At 43.2% G+C, this 23,084-nt stretch overlaps 1 protein-coding gene across 3 annotated transcripts; it reads left to right on the forward strand.

The window, feature by feature from the left end:
• Window positions 1-571: 571 nt before the first annotated feature.
• Window positions 572-22,638, forward strand: Ift52 (intraflagellar transport 52). Of its 3 annotated transcripts, none has more exons than XM_040732790.1 (13): window positions 572-719; window positions 2,960-3,084; window positions 4,001-4,088; window positions 4,957-5,086; window positions 5,514-5,589; window positions 7,620-7,691; window positions 8,701-8,827; window positions 10,363-10,449; window positions 11,625-11,693; window positions 14,113-14,267; window positions 16,242-16,329; window positions 18,710-18,818; window positions 21,726-22,638. In XM_040732790.1, the coding sequence occupies exons 2-13, from the start codon at window positions 2,966-2,968 to the stop codon at window positions 21,881-21,883; spliced, it is 1,278 nt and encodes a 425-aa protein (XP_040588724.1). In that variant the 5' UTR covers window positions 572-719; window positions 2,960-2,965; the 3' UTR covers window positions 21,884-22,638. The 3 variants fall into 3 exon arrangements, with proteins under 3 accessions (XP_040588724.1, XP_040588725.1, XP_040588726.1); XM_040732791.1 differs by having other exon boundaries at window positions 712-842; XM_040732792.1 differs by lacking the exons at window positions 572-719; window positions 2,960-3,084 and adding an exon at window positions 3,103-3,123.
• Window positions 22,639-23,084: the final 446 nt, after the last annotated feature.

The raw sequence follows: 23,084 nt of genomic DNA on the forward strand, positions 1-23,084 counted from the left end.
TAAAATTAAAACTTCTGGGGTTCCTACACTCGCCTGCTCAAGCCTTGACGCTGCAGCCGCCTTGTACACAAACCCCATAGTCCTCTCGAAGGCAGAGTGCTCTCCTGAACGGAAGGGTGCCTGTTTGTAGATGCGGGCGTTTCTCGTTTCCATGGTAATCGTTTGCACAAGCACTTCCCTCTGCCCGAAATGCTTCCCCAACTCTACATCTCCGATCCCTCACAACTCCCTACGGCAGTTTCTAAGTTTTGGTAAGATCTGACATTTCAGGACTCCTGGCCTCCCAATCCTCTCACATTCCGCAGCCCTGCAGGTGTCTCACCCTCTCCCCAAATCCACCCAGACGCCCTGCGCCTGCAGCCAGACCAGGACGTGGCTTACCGCAGCAAGCTGGCCGCGAAGCCCACACAGTTTCCACCCTCAGGGTGGCCTGGGGACCTACTATCTTTATCGGTCTTTAATGGCGGCTGTAAGGAGATGAACAAAACGGGCTTCTTATTAAAACGTCAGTCCTCCAGCTTGGCTGCTCCCCTCACCCGTAGGAACTGCCCAGCCCGGCGTTAGACCCGCCCCCTACCCATCAGCCCCCGCGTTCGCTGCCAACTGGCACTGTCAGTCTGTCGCTCTGTCGTCATCATGCCGCGGCGAAAGGCGCTCAGAGCCCAGAGCCACGCCTTCTAGGCGCGCTTCCTTGGATACCTGGCGGCCTGTGGCCTCAGGTAAGGAGACGTTGGGTTGCGCCGGCCGGCTGGGCGTTGGGCGGTCTGGGGATGATGACCTCTTGGCCATGCGGCTCTGGAGACCCCTAGCCCAGCCTTGTGGGAAACTCGAAGTCGGCAGAGGTAAACTGAGGGCGCGTAAATGGGCTGGGAAATGGTCCTGGAAATGATCTAGAATCTCTAGTTGCTCAGACTGCGCGAATTTGTCGTCGTCCTGCAGACTATGAAAGAACCCTGGACAAGGCGCCATCAAGTCTTAGACTCAGCTGTCATCGCTACCACCTTTGTTTCAGCATTCTGACAAAATTTGATTTATCTAGTAAGGTTATTGAAGAGAAAATAAGAGAATAAGGTTGGACCTTATTCTACCCAAACGATGTTTTATTATTATTATTTCTTTTTAGCCTTTTCCTATTCTTAAGGAAACTCACTTTTAATTCTATTAGGACAGAACCCCAGATCTGCCCTTTAGCCAAAAAATAAAAAATAAAATAAAATAAATCGCAAAAGCAGAAAAATATGAATCTCAGTACTGTGATGCTTGGGTTCTTTGTGGTGTAATATAGTAATAGGTCAGTTCATCACTAATGTGACCATTAAAACTTTCCAACCAGGAAACTGGAGAAGGCAGGAAACTTCATTGTATGTACACAGAATGAAAATATGCATACATACAGAAGGATGAGATGGAGCATCAAAATATAGCTCTGTCAGGTGATGAAATCAATATGACATTTTTAAAAAAATTTCATTGAAGGGGTTAAGGATGTAGCATAGTTAGCACTGAGTGAGAGCATGAGGCCCTGGGTGTCTCAGACGGTCCTCAACACAGAAAAAAAAATGCCATTGGAAAGGCAGCAACATGGTAGCAATGTGCCTATAAACCCAGAACTCAGGAAACTAAGGCAAGACATTAAGAGGTTCAAGGCCATCCTCCACTACTTAGTAGATTAGAGACTAACTTGGGCTATGAGACTCTGAAAATAAAAAAATGTATCGAAGGTATCTCATATCAGCTCTGAAAACATGGATTGGTATTGGGGATCTTCTAGTAATTTAAGAAAAAAATAATGATGCTCATTTTGAGCATCAAAGTAAGTTTCAAATAGACCAAGAGTGTTTTAAAGTTTTAATTAGGGTTTATTTGTTGTGTATGTGTGGGTGTACATGCCATTGAGTCTTGTGGAAGTCAAATGACAACATGCAGGGGTCATCCTTTGGTTTTTTCAGTCTTGGTGGCAAGTGCCTTCAACTACTGAGTCATCTCTTCAGTTCACAAATGGACCCAAACTTCAGCGTTAAACAGTTATGTCACATTTCCCTGCACAAGACCTATACCAAATTGGACCTGTCAACATTGTCTCGTAGAGAGGGGAGGGCTCAGGAGGCCTTGTCCCTCACTGAAGCTCCGTGGCCACTTAAACGTTGCTAGGGCAGGGAAAGACATTTTCTTCTGTGTTATGCTATAGTCACCCATTTCTCACATTCCCATAAGCAATCCTAACTAAAGTCATTTATTTAAAAAAAAGAAAAAGAAAAAGACAAGCCAGGCGTTGGTGGTGCACGCCTTTAATCCCAGCACTAGAGAGGCAGAGGCAGGCGGATCTCTGTGAGCTTGAGCCAGCCTGGTCTATGTAACAAGTGTTAGGGCAGCCAGGTTACATAGTGAGACCTGTCCTGAAAAATAAATAAAATAAAAATAAATAAAATTTAAAAAGAGGAATCTAGAAATGTTTTTAGTATTTTACTAACAAATTGAAAAACATGTCACTAAATTTATGACTGATTAAACACTTGTATTACATCCTTAGAATACTAAGTAGTTATTTGAAGGGATTGGTTTATATGTATTGACAAGAAGGGGTGTCAAATACATAGTATGTTTTGGGGCAGCATTTATGGTAAGATCTTATTTCATAAAATTAAGTTATGCCTAAGATGATCTAGAGAGCTATACTCTACACTTGGCCGTGGTGAGCAGTGAGGAGTTACTTGGGAAATATGAGGATGGTGGTAGACAAGGCCATGAAAGTAGGCTGGTAGAAGGCCAGAGAGCAGCCTGACAGCTGATGCCAGGCACAGACTGGATTGGGTTTGCCACTGGTTTTTCAGCCGTAATTACGCATTGCACTCTCAACCTTTGAGAATCATTAGGGTTTTGTAGGTAGGTGAAGCTGTGTATCCTTCTCCAGTGTTATAGGGCACCTTTAACATGCTGCTTTTCTGGTTTGCTTTATAAGGTAACCATGGAGAAGGAGCTGCGGAGTACCATTCTTTTCAATGCATATAAAAAGGAGGTGTTTACCACCAACACTGGTTACAAATCTTTGCAGAAAAGACTTCGGAGTAATTGGAAGATTCAGAGGTGACCAGGATCTTGGAGACTGCTTTCTAAGTGATAATGGTGACATGATGGTAGACCTGAATGGTCATTTCTTAATTTTGATTGCTTAGGTGGGAGGGGCTCAATTTAAAGATTACTTGGTCAATGTTTTGAAGGTCAGACTGAATGTTATTAAGTTGCTCCTCATAAAAAATAAACATAATTATGGGTATATACTATTTTAAAATATCAGAAGTTTTCTCCATATTTTATACTTAATCTTAACCAAAAGGCAGAGAAGTTATTCTCCATGCTTTAAGTTAGTTTAAAACTCCAGTTTAGGGAAGAAAAAGTAAGAGTTAAATGAGAATGTCTCTGTTTTTAGCTATGCTTTCTTTAAATGTCTTTCCCCCTTGTGGTTATGAAGATTGAACCTAATACCTTGCTTAGGCTCTGCAAGTACTCTACTACTAAGTTTCAAATCTAGTCCTTAGATAGTTGTTTTGTTTTTTATATGTAGTCATATAAATTAAGATTAGAGCCGCACTTGGTGGCATATGCCTGTAATCTCAGCACTTCAGAGGTAATGGTAGGTAGAGTAGGAGTTCAAGGTTAGACTTGGGTACATAGTAAGTTTGGGACCAGCCTGGGCTACATGAGACATTGTCTTAAAATATAGATAAACTAATGGAAGAGTTGGTTGAATTAATGTTTGGAAGACTTCTTTATACTTTAGTGTGAGTTAACTTGAATTCCTTTGCTTATTGGGAGTGTCTGAACAGAGACTGGGTGCCTCTAGCACACTCGTGAGAGGGCCTCTCCTCTCACCTCGGGAGAGAGGCTGTTCTAGGACACGAACTGTCTCAGCTTTTGTGGTACCACCTAGTCAAGAGGCTAAAATAATTCATAAATTGGTTTAAACTATGGACCTAACTTTGTCTTAAAATTATATTTGCAGCTTAAAAGATGAAATCACATCTGAGAAGTTAATTGGGGTGAAACTATGGATTACAGCTGGACCAAGGGAAAAATTTACGGCAGCTGAGGTAAGGAATATTCCTATTGAAACCAAGAAAGGAGGCCAGGAGCAGCAAGGGCCTGAAATCATGGATTTGAGTCTCCCTTCTACACCTTCTATGTTGCCTTCGAGTAGACATTTCCCCTTTGTGGAGATGAACTGTGGTAACCCACAGAGTCCTAAACCCACGGGGAAGGTGGATAAAGGTCAGGCACATGTCTTTGCCTTAATTTTACTTTGAACATAGGAAAACTCCTGTGTAGTCTAGGCTGGCCTCAAATCCAATCTTCCTGCATCCACCTTCAATTGCTGGAATTGCAGTTGTATACCACCATGTCCAGCTTATCTATGCATTTAGATCCCTAACAACAAAGGTGGCACTTATATACAGATGGATGCTAGTCCTAAGCTGCACCACCATGCTGTCTTATGGAGACCTGAGGATTGAACCCAGGACCTAGTACCTGCTAGGGAAGCACTTTTACCACCTAAGCTAAATCCCCAGTCCCTGTTCAAGCATTTTAGAGTTTTAATGCTCAAAGCTAAACTTGTAGACATATTTTTGTGTATGTGTATGTTGGAGGGGATGTTTGTTTTTTTTTCTTTTTGCATTTTTGTTTTTTGTACATACTATTGGCATCCAGGAACTCAGTTTGTAAACTATATTGGCTTCTAACTCAGAGATCCTCCTGCCTCTGCATCTACTGAGATTAAAGGCATGAACTACCATACCCAGAACAGATAGATCTTGTATAGTGAGAAAATTTTATACTATTCTGTGAACAGTTAAATGGTTTATAGATTTGAAGTGTTTATTTTTAGTTAGTTAAGGCCTTATTCATAGTATGTGTATTTTAAACTATATTCATAGTTTGTTTGTTTTTCCCTTCACATAGTTTGAAGTCCTTAAGAAGTACCTTGACAGTGGTGGGGATATCCTTGTGATGCTGGGAGAAGGTGGAGAATCCAGATTTGATACCAATATTAACTTTCTTCTAGAAGAATATGGAATCATGGTTAATAATGGTGATTATTATCTTACTACATTTTATTTATTTTTGTGTACATGTTACCATGTTGTACATATGGAGGTCAGAGGACAATTTGGGATTTGGTTCTCTCCTTCTACCATGTGTATTTCAAGGTTAAAACTCATACTGTTAGGCTTGGTGGCAAGTACCTTTACTCACTGAACTGTCATTGGTTTGGTTATTATTTTAAACAAAGGTATTGATTGCTTATTTAATGTTTGTATCATAACCCTGTTGACCTACTGATGCACTGGAGGAAAGCGCTTCCAAGGTGACATGATCACCCATTCTGAGATAACTAGTACACTGAACCTTTGGTAAAGTGGAAGGGATTTGAACAGAGGTCTAGGTTTCTTTTCAAAATTTGGATGAGTCTCTATGTCAAGCTTGTTTCTAATCTAAAATCTCTTTTGCTCCATAAGATGCTGTGGTTAGAAATGTATATTACAAGTATTTCCATCCTAAGGAAGCTCTGGTTTCAGATGGAGTGTTGAACAGGTAAGAGTGTTGAAAGTGGAATGCCCTTCGTGTGACTTCCGTTTTTCTCACAAGCTCTTCCCTGACACACCTTCTCTTCCTTCTTGGCCTTTTTGCTTTATTTCTTATTCTTCAAATTATATTCTTCCATTTTTGGAAACTTCATATTTACTTTTTGGTCAGGATATTCTGCACTCCCACGTAAAGGAAAACTCTGTCAAGCGGGATTAACCAGCAAAGAAACGCTGTTGCTTTGCATGACTGGAAAGCACAGAAGTAGTGTAGGCTTTGAGCATGGAGTGACTGAAGGAGTCCTGGCACTGGGACCCCAGTTCCTTTACTTCAGCTTGGCATTCCTGTTTGTGTAGCTGAATATCTTTGTGTGTTTGTTTGTCGAGGTCGTCATCTTCTCCTGCCACTTATTTTTAATTTTTTTTTTACCAGGTCTCTCTATATGTATCCCAGTCTGGTCTCAAACTGTGATCTTCCTGCCTCACTCTCCCAAGTGCTGGAGTTAAAACTGTGTGCCACCAGAGCTAGCTTCCAGCAAGTTAACAGTTCCCTAATTGATAACTACTTGCCACACCATCTAGAGATAGCATGATATGATTCCTCACCATTCCCTCAAGAGTGTCTCCAAGGTTTGCTGTTTGAGCCATCCTAGGCCCCGTGCCCATCCCGGACTGACCCTGACTTCACCTCTTAGAGACTGAGACTTCGTCAGCTTTCATTGCTCTGGATCCTGAAACAGATGAGGGGCTTTTGGAATTGGGAAATGAATACATGAGATGGCAGTCTCAGATGCCCCATGAGCTTTTTCCCATGATGAAAATTATTCATTCTACACTTGAGCTTGCCATATGCAAGTACTCTGCTCACCTTAGTTATACAGTGTAGGATGTGGATCTAGGATATAGACCCTTTCTTTTGCACACACCTACAGCCCCCATACTTGGGGGTCTAATACAGAAGGATTGGCTCAATTTCGAGAATGGCAACCATGCCAACCAGTGCTACACAGATTCACTTCCTTCCCTCTTTCCTTCCTTTCATATGACATATTCATTCTCTGAGAATTTCATACAATGTATTTCAGTCATATTACCTCCCACTCCTCCCTCTAATTCCTCCCAGGTCCACCTCATGTCCCCACCCCTCCCAACTTTGTCTCCTCCCTCTTTTTTTAAAACAACACAAAAGAAGAAACTGAATCAAATATTTGTGTAGTTGGTTTCTTTCTTTTTTTCTTTTTTTTTTTTTTTTTTTCGAGACAGGGTTTCTCTGTATTGTTTTGGAGGCTGTCCTGGAACTCGCTCTGTAAACCAGGCTGGCCTCGAACTCACAGAGATCCGCCTGCCTCTGCCTCGCGAGTGTTGGGATTAAAGGCGTGTGCCACCAACACCCAGCTCTCTTTTTTTCTTTCTTTTGAATCAGTCTCACATTGTCCAGACTGGCTTTGAATGCCTGATCTTCTACTTCTCCCTCCCAAGGGTTGAGATTACATGAGTGTACCACTAGACCCTGTTTATGTGTTCCTAAGGATTGAACTCAGGGCCTTGTATGTCTTAGGCCAGCACTCTTCCAACTGAGCTACATTGTCAGCCCAAACCTAAGTTTTTTGTTGTTATTGTCACTTTGGTTTTTGTTGTTTTGTTTGTTTTTAGAATTATCCTACGTAGCCTTAAGTAGCCTGGAACTCACTTGTTTTTTTTTTTTTTTTTTTTGAGACAGAGTTTCTCTGTATTGTTTTGGAGGCTGTCCTGGAACTCGCTCTGTAGACCAGGCTGGCCTCGAACTCACTGGGATCCGCCTGCCTCTGCCTCCTGAGTGCTAGGATTAAAGGCATGTGCCACCAATGCCCGACCCAAGCCTAACTTTTTAATGTTAATCTTTGCAAGCATCTGAAAAGAATGTGGGTATGTGGGTGTGTGCTTTTGTTTACTCTTTGAAACCTGCCAAAGTACAGAGTCCTAGTTCATATTTACTGTTGATGAAGGCAGTGTGAAATCCCCCACTTCTTTGCTTACTAGATTTTAATGTTTTCCTTTTAGGGAAATTAGCCGAGCTGCAGGAAAGGCTGTGCCTGGAATCATCGATGAGGAGAGCAATGGGAACAATGCCCAGTGAGTGTGTTTCTGCAGCTCCCTGAAGAGGAAGGAGCTCTCACTTCCAAGTTGCTTTTTTTAAAATGAAGAGTTTTCTGATTATAAAAGTAATTCCCACCAAAAGAGTTCCAAAACCACCACCAGCAAAAACCTGTTTGGGAGCTGGAGAGATGGTTCAGTGGTTAAAAGTGCATACTGCTCTTGCAGGACCTGAGGTCGGTTCTCAGCATCCATGTCCGGCAGCTTCCAGTTACCTGTATCTTCAGGGAATCTGAAGCCCTGTTTTGGACTGTGGGCACCCCCACACACATACACACATACTTAAAAACAAAACCTCAACCCATGGTACAGCTTAAAAGGAAGCAAAGTAGAATTCTGCACGGTAAATCCCTGCTCCTCCCCTTTAGAGAATCATTGTGTCTTAAGAGTATGGACTTTAGATTTCCAGGTTGGTTGGTTGTTCCTCCGCCTCCACCCCCTACATCATAATAGCTAAGTACTTTATTACTTTTTAAAATGACTGTATCAGATTAGTTACATTCTAATTTATCTAAGTAGTGGTGAATGTAATTGTTCAACTTCACATGACTAATCTGTTGTCAGAACTTAGATTCAAACCTATGCCCCAGAGTCTATACTTTTTTTTGAGACAAAGTTTCACTATATGTTCCAGACTGGCCTGGAACGTGCTGTGTAGTGTGAGCTGGTCTCCCAGTCTTCTTGTGTCAGGCCTTTTTGAGTACTAGAATTACAGATGTATGCCACATGTCCTGCCAGAGACTGTACTTGGTTGGTTGATTATACCTTTACTCACTGTGTGTGTGTGTGGGGGGGGAGGGGTTGTGTATGCATGTACAACAGCATGTGTGTGGAGGTTGGAGAACAGCTTGCAATCATTCCCTCCTACTACTGTGTGAATTCTGGGAATTGAACTCTGGATTGGTGGCAAGTGTTACTACCCACCGACCCATCCTGTGGCTCCTAGAATCCATTCTGTAATCACTTGGATGCATTTGCTTTCTTACAGGGCTCTCACCTTTGTCTACCCTTTTGGTGCCACGTTGAGTGTCATGAAACCAGCCATGGCTGTTCTGTCTACAGGCTCTGTCTGCTTCCCACTGAACAGACCCATTCTGGCTTTCTATCACTCAAAGGTATTGACTTCTTAGATATGTCGGGGGTAGGGGGGTGTTATTTTGGTATTGAAGTAATAAAACTACTTTGTGATGGGCACATGCCTTTAACCCTAGCACTAGGGAGACAGAGGCAGTCAGAGCTCTGTGAGTTGAGTTCTAGGTCAGCCTGGTCTACATACTGAGTTCTAGGTCAGCCAAGGCTACATAGTAATGCCTTGTGTTGAATAGAAACAACACAAAAAATAGTATTATTTTTCCTGTAAAATATTTGCTTTTATGAGCTAGAAACTGGTCTGTTTTGTAGGCAAATAGATGAATCCACGAGAGCCCATTAAAGGGGTATCAAGGATTTATTAGGATACACTCACATATGCACATCAAGGCAAACAGCTGCCATGGTCTTCCGCTCTGCCCCCGGCTGAATGGAACCAGCAGTCCTATCTCCCACCACAGAGCTGAGGAGGCCCTCCCTCTTTCTTTAATGGTGTCACCTAGGCAGACAAGAAGTTCTGTCTCTTTCTGGCCAGATAGCCCAAGGTCATGGGGGGAACAAATGCCCACTGCACCGTTTTCCCACCGAAAATTGGATTTATTTCTAATTATCTTAGTTATGGCCATGGATTGTGTGTAGAGTCTCCAATGTTTTGGATCATTGGTTGCAGGGTTTTGTTTTATTTTTTTCCTTTAATTTTTTTTTTTTGCCTTTAGATGTGGTGTGTGTGTGCGTGCATGCGCGCGTGTGTCTTGTGTATATGTGTATGCAGTTGTGTGTGTGTGAATATGGGCACATGCATCCATGGCATGCAAATGGAGTCAGAAGACAACCTAGGAAATCGTCTTCATCTTTGACTTTGGGACAAAGTCTCTTGTTTGGTTCCTGCTATATGTGCCTGGCTGCCTGGCTCACAAAATTCCAGGGATTTTCTTTTTCTCTGCCTCCCAAAACCACACAGGAGTGCTGTGGTTATAGACATGTGTGCTACCCCAGCTGGCTTTATATGGATTTTGGGGATTCAAACTCAAGTCCCCACACTCACACAACCAGTACTTTACCCACCAAGCTATCTCTTCAGTCTTGGCTGCAGATACAGACAATTTTAGTAGCAGTGTGGTGTAAGAACTCACTCACTGAAATCTAATCAAAACTGATCGTATTTATCGAAAAGGCAAAGATAATTTGTTTTTACTTGTTGAACAACAGTAGTTAAGAGCACTTTCAGAGGCTCCAGTTTGGTTCCTACTTGGGGGCTCACAACCAGCTGTAATTCTAGTTCCAGGGAATCTGATGCCCTTCTCCGGTCTGTACAGGCTGTTGTTATATGCACATAATGCACATGTATTCATGTAAATTCATATATATAAATGAAAAAGAAATGTATTTCTAAAAATAAATAACAGTTAAGGGTAATTGTTTTCATAGTTGATATTTTTCAAATGTTAAGTCTTTGTGTGAATTAGCATTTATTGGTGTATTAGACAGTTGCTAATGTGATTAATGATGCATGTATTGTGCTTCAGGGTCTAAGTATCTGACATTGCTTTGTCACCAACAGAACCAAGGTGGGAAGCTGGCAGTTCTTGGCTCGTGTCACATGTTCAGTGACCAATATTTGGATAAAGAAGAAAATAGTAAAATTATGGTAAGCTTTTCTCTTTCATCAAATTAATACACACTCTGTAAGTATAACTTGGGAGGCAGAGGCAGTCAGATCTCTGCAAGTTCAAGACCAGCCTGGTCTACAAGAGCTAGTTCCAGGACAGGCTTCAAAGCTACACATGGAAAAATCAAAAAAGAAAAAGAAAAAGAAAATACTGATAAGTATATTTATTAATCATCTACATGAGTTGTGTTGAACATGTTAGATGTCAGACACTAGAAAGTACAAAGTTGAGTTGGGCATAGCTCATGCTTTACAGAAGTCAGGAGAGTGACTTGCAGTTTGGTGAATGTAGGAGAGTGTTGGGGAAGCATGCTGCCTTGGAGTGGTGGCTGACTGGAAAGGTGGTGAGGAGCAAGGGCCTCCTTTGTAAGCAAGTAGTGTAAGCTTACACTGAAAGCCCAGGGTGCTCGTGCAGGGTTTACAGATTGTGTGGATGGATGGAGGGAAGAGAGAGGAGCCAGTCACCCAGGCAAGAAAGGAGGATGGCTGAGGGGAGGTTATGCTAGTGAGTGGATCGAGGGCTGGCAGCATGAGTTAACAAGGGTTATGTGCAGGACTGCTCAATGGTAAGGAATGAAGTAGAAGCATGACCTTTGCCTTATCTACATAGCTGAAAGAGCAGAGGAGGATAATGGGGGAGCAAGCATTTTCCTAGTGTCTGCTAGACCTCAACGCTGGAATTCCAGCAACTTGGCTGCCAGAAGAAGATGTGTGCACTGAGCTTCTCTGTTGGTAGAGTGAGCCCTTCTAGTCTTACATTGTAGTGGAAGGTGGACTAGGGTCGACCTGGTTCCAGTGCCTCTCACTGTGCTCTGAAAAACTGTTTGTTTCTTTGTATAATTATGATTTTGTCTTCTTACAATAGCCAAAGCTAAAAAGGTGTGTTTTAAAAGTTTAAGCTGTCATCCTAGTAAACAAAGGTTGCTTTAGGATTGTAAACAGGTTTTAGTAAGTTTTGGCTTGTTACATGTTAGAAGCAAATAATAATAAAGGTTGCATTGATTGTTAATTTCCAAAGATTTTACCAACAGAAGGCTGACCATCCTTTTTTAAATTACTAGTTGTCTTTTCTCCCCACCTTAATTAACTTTTCTAGCCTGATCTTCAGTGTTCCCACTGAAGGTGTCTAACTATAATTATTATTTTAAATGCAGGATGTTTTGTTCCAGTGGCTCACGACAGGAGACATTCACCTAAACCAGATTGATGCTGAGGACCCAGAGGTAGGAGATTGTGAATCATTAGGAGACTGAAATGGAAAATGGGGCCAGCTTCATCCCTCAGACAGTCAGAAAGAAAGTGATGCTGCTTGGGGAAAGGAAGGACACATTATAGAGAGTCTTAGGCAAAATAAATAGTTAATCATAGGATTAATTGAAGTCAGTGCTTCCATATAAATATCAGGATTTAAATTTTGTTCTCTGGAAGATTGCTGGGTTAGAGAGATGGCTCGGTGTGTAAAGGCCCTTGTTGCCAAACCTGATAGCCTGAGTTCAATCCCTGGGACCTACATGATGGATAGAGAGAGCCAACTCCTATACATTGACCTCTTACTGTCACATGCATGCCGTGGCACATGTGTTCCACATATACAATAGATAAATAAAGTGCAAAATAAATGTAAAAAGAGAGCAAGGTAGGACAGTTAGTCATCCTGGGATCACTCTTTATGTTTCTGTTTGGATAGCTAAGCCTTGATGACTGTCTGAACTAGGATTTCATGGATGGTCTATGGGCTGGCCTGTTTCTATCCCCCGAGTTGTGTGCTGAGATGTGTTATGACACAATTCAGTCTTCTTGCCATTACTCTCACCCTTAGCTCACTAAAGTTGCTAAAGCTGCCAAATGTTGCTGGAAGGGCATGTAACTGTTTGTTTCTTGATTGAAAAAGCAGTTTGAGGATTGGGAGAAGTTGTTGGTTTCATTTTTGTTTTTGTTTAGGCTGGGTTTCACTGCATAGTCTTGTCTAGCCTGGAACTCAATATGTAGACAAGACTGTCCTTGAACTCACAGATAGCCCCCTATCTCTGCTTCCCAAGTACTGACCATAGGGTTATAGAAAAAAAGTGAGTGCATTTTATTGTTTCTATAATGCGCAGGCAAGTCTACGTTGAAGCTAAAGATTTTGTGAAACAGGACTAGCTGTTTGGTTTGCTTGTTTTGTGGTAGAGGTCAAAATCTGAGTTTCCCATATGCAAAGCATTCAGTGTCTGAGCTATATCCTCCAGCCCTGCAGATGACCAGCTTCTGTTGATACTCTTTGTTTGAGTCAGTCTCCCTGCCTGGTCCATGTTTGCCTTGAGCTCACAGCAGTCCTGTCTCAGCCTTCTGAATGCTGAGATCATAGGCTGTACTGCTACATCTTGTTACCTATCAGGGCTGTTGTTTTGTTGTTGTTGTTGTTGTTGTTTTAAGCTTTAGTAAGTTTTCTGTTGGATAACCAATTAGGGGGCTCATGCCTGGGACTAGCTAATTCTCCCACTCTCAACAATAGCAGTCATTAGCTACCTGTATTTCTTTGTCTAGGGAAGGAACCCTGTGAGATTTACTTTATTTTTCTTGTGTGTATGTGTGCTCGCACATGCCCACCCACCTGTCTCTAAACATGTATATACCACATATGCAGATGCCCAGGGAGGCCAGAAGAAGGCATGAGATCCTGTGAAGCTGGAGTAACAGGTAGTTGTGAGCCACCTGATGTGGTTGCTGGCAGCCAAACATTGTCCTCTGAAAAGTTCTTAATGCTGAGTTGCATTTTCCCCTTGTTTATACTGCCCTTTATTAAATAGTGTCCTCACTGGGCATTGGTGACGCATGCCTTTAATTCCAGCACTGGGGAGGCAGAAGCAGGCAGATCTCTGTGAGTTCAAGGCCAGCCTGGTCTACTGAGCAAGTTTCAGGACAGCCTCCAAAACAATACAGAGAAACCCTGTCTTGAAAAACAAGAACAAAAAACAGTGTCCTCTTGAGATGGACATTTAGATTCTCCTGGGCTTTTGCTATTACCCGCAAAGAGCACTTGTGAACAGTGCTGGGAATGTCCTTGGCTGGGGGAGAAGGGCTGAGTGAGATACAGTGTACATGGGGAGGGTCTGTATGTGTTTGTGCCACACTTGCTCATGAATCTCACAGGAGAGACAGACATGGCCCAGATGCTGCAGGGAGGGCTCTATGTTGTAGTGGGAGTTCATGGACTTTCTCTTATCTCCAATTTATCACTGTAATAATAAAGAAACGATGTTCTTTAAAATAACCTGAAGGAAAATTGGTTTGGATGGTTAAAGTGATAAAAGGGGTATTGCCTCAGATGGAGATGTGAGTACATTTGAGAGAGAGTTGATTTCTTAGTATTCAAGGTGAAAGACCGTGATAGTAAAAGGAGAATAATTGAGTCAGCATGGCTCCAGCAATGCTCAACTATGTGTAACTGGAGAGTTGGACTCAGCTAGCTTTGAGGTTCAGTTCAGTGGCTTTGTTCCTCTTTCTGCTTCAAGTGTCTGATGGAAGTTGTCAGCGATGACAAGTGGTGAGATCTCTTGGCAAGTACATAGAAGTTTTGTAGTCTGAGACCCAAGATGGTGGATGCCTTACAGAGTAAACTCCCATTTATTGTGCTGAAAGGAACTCTCTCTTGGCTTTTAGATTTCCGACTACACAATGGTACCAGACACAGCTACCCTTTCAGAACAGCTCCGAGTGTGTCTTCAGGAAGGCGATGAGAACCCTCGTGACTTTACCACCCTCTTTGACTTGTCCATTTACCAGCTGGATACAACCTGCCTCCCCAAGGTCATCAAGTTAGTACTGAGGCTGTGTGGGCTGCACATGGCAGTTCACTCTGGTTTGACAACATGAGCCTGGAGACAGTAATTAGAGATAATGTTACATCACAGCAGATGTAATAGGAAAATGTGTTCTCAGATCTGTTTGAAAAAAAGACTAAATGAATAGAATAAGGAAAAAAATTAAATTGGGCTGAGAGTTGTACTAGCTTGCAGAATTACATACAGTGCCAAAGGACACAATGAATGCTAGGGACAGTGAAGGCAAAACAAAAGCCATAGCAGCCACTTGAGCTTGGCACCTGAGTATCTGATGTCCTTACCATTCTACCCACCTTGCTGTGACGAAGAAGGACTCTTCCCTCTTTTGCCAAGTCTTTGCTGACTCCTAAAAACTTTTTTCTTGAGATTAGGTTTGTACTGATCTTACCATGGAACCCAGACTGGTCTTGAACTTGCAGTCTTTTTGCCACAGCCTCCTGGGGACTGGAATAGGCACGTGTTATACGTGACTCAGCTTCAGGTGTTTTTCAAGATACCTGTGTGCCTTCTTCCCTCTCTTACTCAGGGCTTCTCTGACCAGCCCCACTTCTTGCTCCCTTCCTGTCTCTATCCTGGATTTGTTTTGCTTCATACTACTTACTGATACCTCACATATTACCTGTTTTTCTGTGTACCGTATATAGCACCCAGAAGAAGCTCCTTTGTCTCTTCTTGCTGTGGTGCTTATAACAGGTGTAGCTACCTGGTACATGACAGACAGCGAGTCAGTACTTGCTGAGAAAAGTGAACACGTGGGAGTTCGCATCATGAAGATGTGTTCACTTCCCAGAAGCAGTCTTCATACTGGACTGCTGTCTCTTGGTAGTGAAAACAAGTCTGGAAACAGTGAGTTTCAAGAGTCACAGCATACATCGGGTACAAACCAAATCCCAGTGAGAGGACTGTTGAAATTTAAAAGGAAGCTTTCCCTTCAGTTCTCAAATAAGACTTTGTGATTCAAAAGATATCCTGTTAGACAGAGCAACACTTTAAAATTATTTTTCCTTTGCATTACATTTTATTCAACTTATGTGCTAAAATTTGGTTTCTATGATAAACACCATGATCAAAAGCAGCTTGGAGAAGAAAGGGTTTATTTCATCTTACACTTTCTGGTCACAGTTCATCAACAAGGGAAGTCAGGGCAGGAACTCAGGAAGGAGCTTGAAGCAGAAGCTCAGAGGAATGCTGTTTACGCTTGCTCCCCCGGCGCATGCTCAGCAAGCTTTCTTATAAAACTCTGCACTGTCTGCTCAGAGGATGGTACTGGCACAGTGGGCTGGGCCCTTCTGTACCAATCGTGACCAAGAAAACGCCCCATAGGCCCATCTGATGGAGGCAGCTCTGCACTTGAGGCTCCTCCTTCCCAGGTGTGTCAAACTGACCGCCAAGATGAGCCATACTCTGTGTGTGTGTGTGTGTGTGTGTACATGTGTGTGTGTGTACATGTGTGTGTGTACATGTGTGTGTACATGTGTGTGTGTGTGTGTGCGTTTGTACATGTGTGTGTACATGTGTGTGCGCGCGTGTGTACATGTGTGTGTGTACATGTGTGTGTGTGTGTACATGTGTGTGTGTGTGTGTACATGTGTGCCCATATGTGGAAGTCAAAGGATAACTTGCAGGAGTTGGTTGTCTCTTTAGCAAACTCTGGGGCTCAAACTCAGGTCATCAGGCTTGGTGGCAAGTTCTTTACCTGCTGAGCCATCTCACCAGTCCAGAACAACAGATTTGTTTGTTTGTCTTGCTTTGCTTTCTGGAAGTGATGAGGCTAGAGCCCAGACCCTTTGCATATGTTAGGCATATGCCCTATTACTGAGCTATTTCCATAGCCATTTAGAATAACACACTTTGTGTATTTTCTGAATAGTGTTGATGTGAGCAATTAGCTGTGCTTTACCACAGTGTCTTACCTTTATTCCCACGTTTTTTGTCCTGTTAACCCAGGGCTCATGAGGAGCTAAACGTGAAACATGAACCACTCCAGCTCGTCCAACCTCAGTTTGAGATGCCATTGCCAGCCCTTCAGCCTGCGGTGAGTGTGTTTAGGGGCTCCTTCGGCAGGGCTCTATGCCTGCCCTCAGTGTGGGCACCTTCATAGAAGTCCCAGTGTTCACCTCTAAGCATGTTCAGACATCACATCTGTTAGCATTTCCTAGGGACTTGTACATGGGGAAGTGCCCAAGGAGTCAGAGCATGGGCTTTCCTAGCCATTAAATGTTTCCATCTTGGGGATGGGGTTTGGAGGGCATGTATGAGACTGCCTGAGTGCCCTAATTACTATTCTATTGCTGTGATGAGACACTATGACCAAGACAACTTATAAATGAAAGTATTTGCCGGGCGGTGGTGGCGCACACCTTTAATCCCAGCACTTGGGAGGTAGAGGCAGGCGGATCTCTGTGAGTTCGAGGCCGGGCTGGACCAAAAGCCTCCAAAACAATACAGAGAAACCCTGTCTTGTAAAACCAAAAATAAAATAAAAAAAATAAAAGAAAGCATTTAATTGGGGGATTGTTTACAGTTTTAGAAAGAGAGTCCATGATCATCATGATGAGGGGCATGGCAGTAGGCAGGCAGGCATGACATTGGAGCAGTAACTGAGAGCTTACATCTGATCCACAAGTAGGAGATGGGGAGCACAAGACTCAGTCTGGTGTGGCCTTTTGAAACCTCAAACCTCAAAGCCAACCCCCAGTGACACACCTTCTCCAACAAGGCCACACCTCCTAATCCTTCTCAAAACAGTTCCACCAACTAAGGACCCAGCATTCAAATATATGAACCTATGAGTGCCATTCTCATTCAAACCACCACACTAGGTAAAGAGGTAGAAAATCTTTGTGATACCTTCCTAGGCATTGGGCACTCAGATCCTTAGTTTAGTTTTAACAGCCTGGGGGCATACAGCCACTGTATGACTTACTTAGGAGACATGAACAGACATGTTCACTCTAGAGGGCACTGATGACAGACTAAAACCATGATTCCACCTAAGTTTGCTTGACTAAACCAATGAGCTTTTGCAGTGGGTTGCTTAGATGAACATGGGTGAGGAGCTATTCACAGGTGGGGAGGAACAGGGCTACTTCTCAGCCAGCTGCATCACCAAAAAGCCCAACACGAGCTGTGGTGAATATTCATGAAAGTTGTATGTTGGAGTTTTCTGTCCACCTTGCAGGCACTTCCACCTGTTTATTTACCCGTCACCTAGATTGTGAGTCTTGTAATTTTGTGAGCTTCCTGAGCCTTGTAAGTTTCCTAATTCCTAGGAGTCTGTTTTCCCTTCTGGGGGGGATGTTTCAGTTGAGAAGAAGCAGCTACAGAAGAGCAGCCATATGTAAGGCGTTGTGCAACTTTTGAGTACTTCATTGTTTTAGGGTTTCTATTGCTTCAACAAAACACCATGACCAGATAGCAAGTTGGGGAAGACAGGGTTTATTTGGCTTACTCTTCCACAGCACTGTTCATCATTGAAGGAAGTCAGGACAGGAACTCAAACTGGGCAGGATCCCGGAGGCAGGAGCTGATGCTGCTTACTGGCTTGCTTCCCCGTCTTACCCAGCCTGCTTTCTTATAGAACCCAGGACCACCAGCCCAGGGATGGCACCACCACCATAGGCTGGGCCCTCCCCCATTGATCACTAATTGATAAAATGCCTTACAGCTGGATCTCAGCATTTCCTCAGCTGAGGCTCCTTCTCTAATGTAGCTTGTGTCAAGTTGACACACAAAACCAGCCTGTACAATTATTAAATGAACTTGTGTTATCTTTTCCTGTCCCCATACATTTTGTCCTCAATTTGCTAATTTGAAATTGGTGATGGTGATGTTTATACCCTGGAAGGCATCAGGTTGCTTGTCATGAGAGCTGATAGTTACAACTCACCAAGGGTCCATACCTATGAATGTTAAGTTTAGCCTTGTCTGCACTAACCTACATCTGCTTCTCCAATGACTTCTGTCCGTAAACAATGTGTAATAACCAGCAGGGTATAATGATGAACACCTATAATTCAGGACTCAGGATGCTATGGCAAGAAGATAACAAGTGTGAGGCTGCCCTGGGCAAAACAGCAAAATCCTGTCTCAGAACAAAACTAAACAAAGGCATGATTATATAGGAACAAGTTGTGGCATCAAATGTTCTAGAGACCTAAGCTCCAGGCTTGTGCTGAACTCATGGCACTGTTGTATTGGCGTGGTCAGTTTAGTGGCATAGTTAAGCTGGTTCTGTTTGTTGCTTTCAAGAGACTCAGCCTTACTTGACATGGTCCTAATGGATGAGGGCAGCTAGTGGTGATGGAGTTGGGATGGTTTCTCCCAGTTTAGGGATTGGTCAGCCTCTCATTGCTTATGCTTCTTGTTGCTGTTAGGCTCAGAGAGACTTGGCTAAAAGCCTGCATTTTCTCTAGGTCTTCCCTCCTAGTTTCCGGGAGTTGCCGCCCCCTCCTCTGGAGCTGTTTGATTTAGATGAAACGTTCTCCTCTGAGAAGGCGCGTCTTGCTCAGATCACCAACAAGTGTGAGTATTAGCCTGTTATGTTGTTTTTCTTACGACTCTTTTTGCTGTGAAGCTCTGTGACTTGCTGTAAGAGAATGTTTAAGACTGCTCATGAAGAACCGAATCCAAGCACATCGGTAGAGTTGAACATGTCTTTATTGCTTGAGAATGTGGTCCTCTGAGGTCAGTTAATCTAGTGAATCAGAACATGATGCTAAGAAGAAAACTAGTCTCACTTTAGATCCTCCTAAGCACTTAGTTCTGACCGATTGAGTGACCATAAGATGCATACTAACCCTGGCTTCTACCTTACAGATCTGGGTCACTGGTCATAAGAACATTTAGATTAGAAAGAGTCGAAGGCTGGCAAGGTGGCTCAGCAGGTAAAGGTGCTTGTTGTGAAATCGTGATTACATGGGTTTACATCCTGGAACCCACCTACAGGTGAACGGAGAGAATCAACTCTATGAAGTTGTCCTCTGACCTCCACATGAGTGCCAGAACAAGCTGCTTCCCGGATGCACACATACAAATAATAATAATAAAACAATTATTATTCTTAAAAACAAAAACAAAAAAAATGAAAAAGAAGTCAGGACTCATGTAGACTTCAAATTGTAGTGTCCTTCTGTCTGTCAACCCTCCTAATATGCTCTGCTTCTAACACAGCAAACAGGCCTGCACCTAAATAGCAAGAGACATAAACTTAACCACTCACTAGGAGGCAGTGACCCCCCTCCTGGGAATACAATTTAAGAGACACTTGAGCATACACAGATGTGGTGCACTCCTTTAATCCCACACTTGGGAGGTAGAGACAGGGGGATCTCTGTGAATTGAAGACCAATGTGGTCTACAAATCAAGTTCCAAGACAGCTAGACCTGCTATAGAGAAACCCTGTCTCAAAACAACAGCAATAACAAAAAGCAATGAAATTGGGAATATCCGTCACATTAACTAGCAAAGGAATGGTGGTTACTTGTTTCACATTTAATCTGTGGTTTAGAGCTTGGCTCAAATAATTCCAGCATTCAGGAGGCTGACAGGAGAGTTACTGAGTTCAAGGCCAGCCTCGGCTACAGTGCACAGCCCTGCCAAGAAGAGCCATAAAGACTGTACATCTTAGATAGAGGACTGCTAAGGAATAGCTTCACCAAGGACTCTTGTAATTACTGGCCAATTTTTCTTTTGTTTTTCTAATTTTCAGGGTATGAGATGAAAGTTGAGATGGGCTCATATAGCCAGGCTGACCTTGAAGTCAGTATGTAGCTGAGACCTGATCTCCCTGTATCTACCCCTCATCAGTTCCGGCCTCTTTTTGTTTTTTTGTTTTGGTTTTTCTGAGACAGGGTTTCTCTGTATTGCTTTGGAGGCTGTCCTGGAACTCACTCTGTAGACCAGGCTGGCCTCAAACTCACAGAGACCCGCCTGCCTCTGCCTCCCTAGTGCTGGGATTAAAGGCGTGCGCCACCAACACCCAGCTTCTTTTTGGGTTTTTAAAACTGGGTTTCACATGGTAGTATAAGCTGACTGTGAAACTCAGCTGGGTCAGTTCAGCTGACCTCAAAGTCAAGACCCTCCTGCCTTAACTCGAGTGCTATTAGGACAGGTGTGAGTTCGAGTCACCTTGTGTCATGGGCTGCTTTTCTTTTCTTTTTTTCTGAGACAGGGTTTCTCTGTGACTTTGGGGGCTGTCCTGGAACTAGCTCTTGAAGACCATACTGGTCTCGAACTCACAGATCTGCCTGCCTCTGCCTCCAGAGTGCTGGGATTAAAGGCATGCGCCACCACCGCCTGGCTCATGGCCTGCTTTTCTATGATAATTTATACTAAATGGTGGGGTTTTGTGTTTGTTTTACTAAGGATTGAACCTACGATTTTATTTTTCTATAATGCTCTTCCAGTAAATGCCACTCCCTACCTTCCTTATTACAGATGGAATCCCAGTGCTGCAGCCCAGTGCTCTCCCACTGAACTGTATCCCTAGTCTTTTTCTTTTTCTTTTATGTCACAGGGTCTTCCTGTGTCACCTAGGCTGCTCTCTTTCCACGGTCTCCCAAATGCTGGGGTTCTGGGTGTGTCCATCATGGTTAGCACAAATGCTACTTTCAACTTCACACATTACCTTTTCACAGTGCCCTTTGTATTTAGAGCCTGGTAACTGGAGTTCCTTCTGCTGCTTTTGTGCTTTGTGGTGTACCAGTGCTTGATTTGGGATGTGGGAAAGCCAAAACAGACAGGCTGTACTCTGATTAGGCCTGTCATTTTAGGCTGGGCATAGTGGCCACTCCTGTAATCCCAGCACCGAGGAAGCTTGTAGTTGGAAGCTTTTGGCATTTCTCTTGGTCCCACAGCCACTTATAATCACTCTGAGCCTTAATATTAATTATAATTGTTTTGTCAATGAAGCAGGCATATTACTGACTACCTCTCACAATTAAACTAATCCATTTCTATTAATCTGTGTATCACCACGTGGCCTTGGTTTACAGGTAATGTTTTGGCATCTTACTCCTTCGACAGCTACATGGCATCTCCCTACTCTACCTGCCTTCTCTCTGTATCTCTGTTTGAATTTCCTACCTATTGGTCACATCAGCTTCTTTATTAGCCATGGTAATAAACATACTCACAGCATCAAAGGGGCATCCCACATTAAAGCTTAAGTTAGGCAGGAAGATTGTGAGTTTGAGGCCAGCCTGGGCTATAACATGAGGCTGTCTCACTAAAGAACAACAAAATGTGCCACTTTGTCCTTACTTACAAGAGCAGCACATCCAAGTTCCCAGAGTTGCCAGAATGTAAGTCCCATGGTCACAGCATTCTAGGAAGAACTGAACAATCCTGAGAGGAAGGGAACACCTAAAACATGTCTGTACTCTGGAAAGAGCAGAAGTGAAGGGTTAATCAGACTGTACTGTGTTTAGGTACTGACGAAGACCTGGAATTCTATGTCAGAAAGTGTGGTGACATTCTTGGAGTAACCAGTAAACTCCCCAAGGATCAGCAGGATGCCAAACATATCCTTGAGCACATCTTCTTCCAAGTGGTGGAGTTCAAGAAACTGAACCAGGAGGCCCACTGACATGGCAGCCTTCAGGTGACAGCACCCATGTAGACTGTTAACAGCATTCATTTGCTCCACAAGTACCTACCAAGTGTCTACAGATGAACATATGATGACCCTTTGAAAATGGAACTTCTGTTCTAGCTGGAGGATCCCAGCAAATGGTAGCAGAGTGTATAAGCAAGCACTTAGTGGGCTAGAGGATGGTAAGTGCTGTGGTGTGGAAAAAATAGTTAGGCCGGAGGGATCCAGTGGGCCAGCATTCAGTAGAGTGAGCAGAGTTGACCCGGTACACATGGATGCCAGAGTCTGGGGTGCTGTTTGTGCCAGAGCCTTCAGCTCTGTGGGCAGTGGGCAGAATCCCCCATCCCGGAGTTGTGAAAACTTCATCCTTGAGTTAGAATCAACCATCAAGCCAGCTAATTACTACTGGTCCCAACAAATGGTGATTCCAAATTCAAGTTAATGTTCAAAATACCAAAGAGTTCCTATTTCAGGCTCTGTACTGAAATAAAATGAAATTCTTTGTTTATTGTCTCGTCCTGGAACATGATATTGATACAAGTGGAATGACATCCAGGACTTGTGGGGCCTGTGCTCTTGAAGCATCTTCTCACTGCAGACTCTGTGGTTTTGAATTCACCCTCCCTGCCAAAATGTCCGTACTTGGTTTTCTCTGAGCTGTGGGAGGGTTGTGCATCCTCTGTTATGCCCAGATGGAAGAGATGATTCATTTGCTGGAATTAAATCTATGATTGAACTTTTATAATTTATGAAATGGTCTGTCATTAATATCTTTTTTTTCTCCTCATCCCTGCTAAGATTTGAGTCTTTTATTGAAGATATACCTAATGATCAAACTTGTTAAAATACTGTACAGACTTCTGGGCTGATTCAAAGTCAGATGAAAGCCTAGCAGGAATAACTGCTTAAGCTAAAGCTGACCTTGTGGACTAATCTGAACATTACGAAACAAGCTGAGCATGTGTCCCACAACTTTAATCGCAGCACTCAGGGAAAGGCAGGTGGATCTCTGTGAGTTTGAGTTTGAGGCCAGCCTGGTCTACAGAGCAAGTTTGTACATATTGAGACCCAAAAGAGACTCAAAAAGAGAGAGAGAGAGAGAGAACTAACAAATGGCTAGAATTCTATAACAGAAGCTAAGATGTACGGTTGCAAGTTCTGAACTGTACATATGATTGTTGAAGCCATTGGGGTA

Source organism: Mesocricetus auratus, unplaced genomic scaffold (assembly GCF_017639785.1).
Source record: "Mesocricetus auratus isolate SY011 unplaced genomic scaffold, BCM_Maur_2.0 Super-Scaffold_100028, whole genome shotgun sequence".
Taxonomy (NCBI): Eukaryota; Metazoa; Chordata; class Mammalia; order Rodentia; family Cricetidae; genus Mesocricetus; species Mesocricetus auratus.

Excerpts from the sequence above, each read along its gene's own strand:
- Ift52 (XM_040732790.1), top strand. The coding sequence starts at position 2,966 with ATGGAGAAGGAGCTGCGGAGTACCATTCTTTTCAATGCATATAAAAAG. Across the intron at positions 3,085-4,000 it reads AGTAATTGGAAGATTCAGAG|CTTAAAAGATGAAATCACAT; the intron begins GTGACCAGGATC and ends TTATATTTGCAG. Across the intron at positions 5,590-7,619 it reads TCAGATGGAGTGTTGAACAG|GGAAATTAGCCGAGCTGCAG; the intron begins GTAAGAGTGTTG and ends TTTTCCTTTTAG.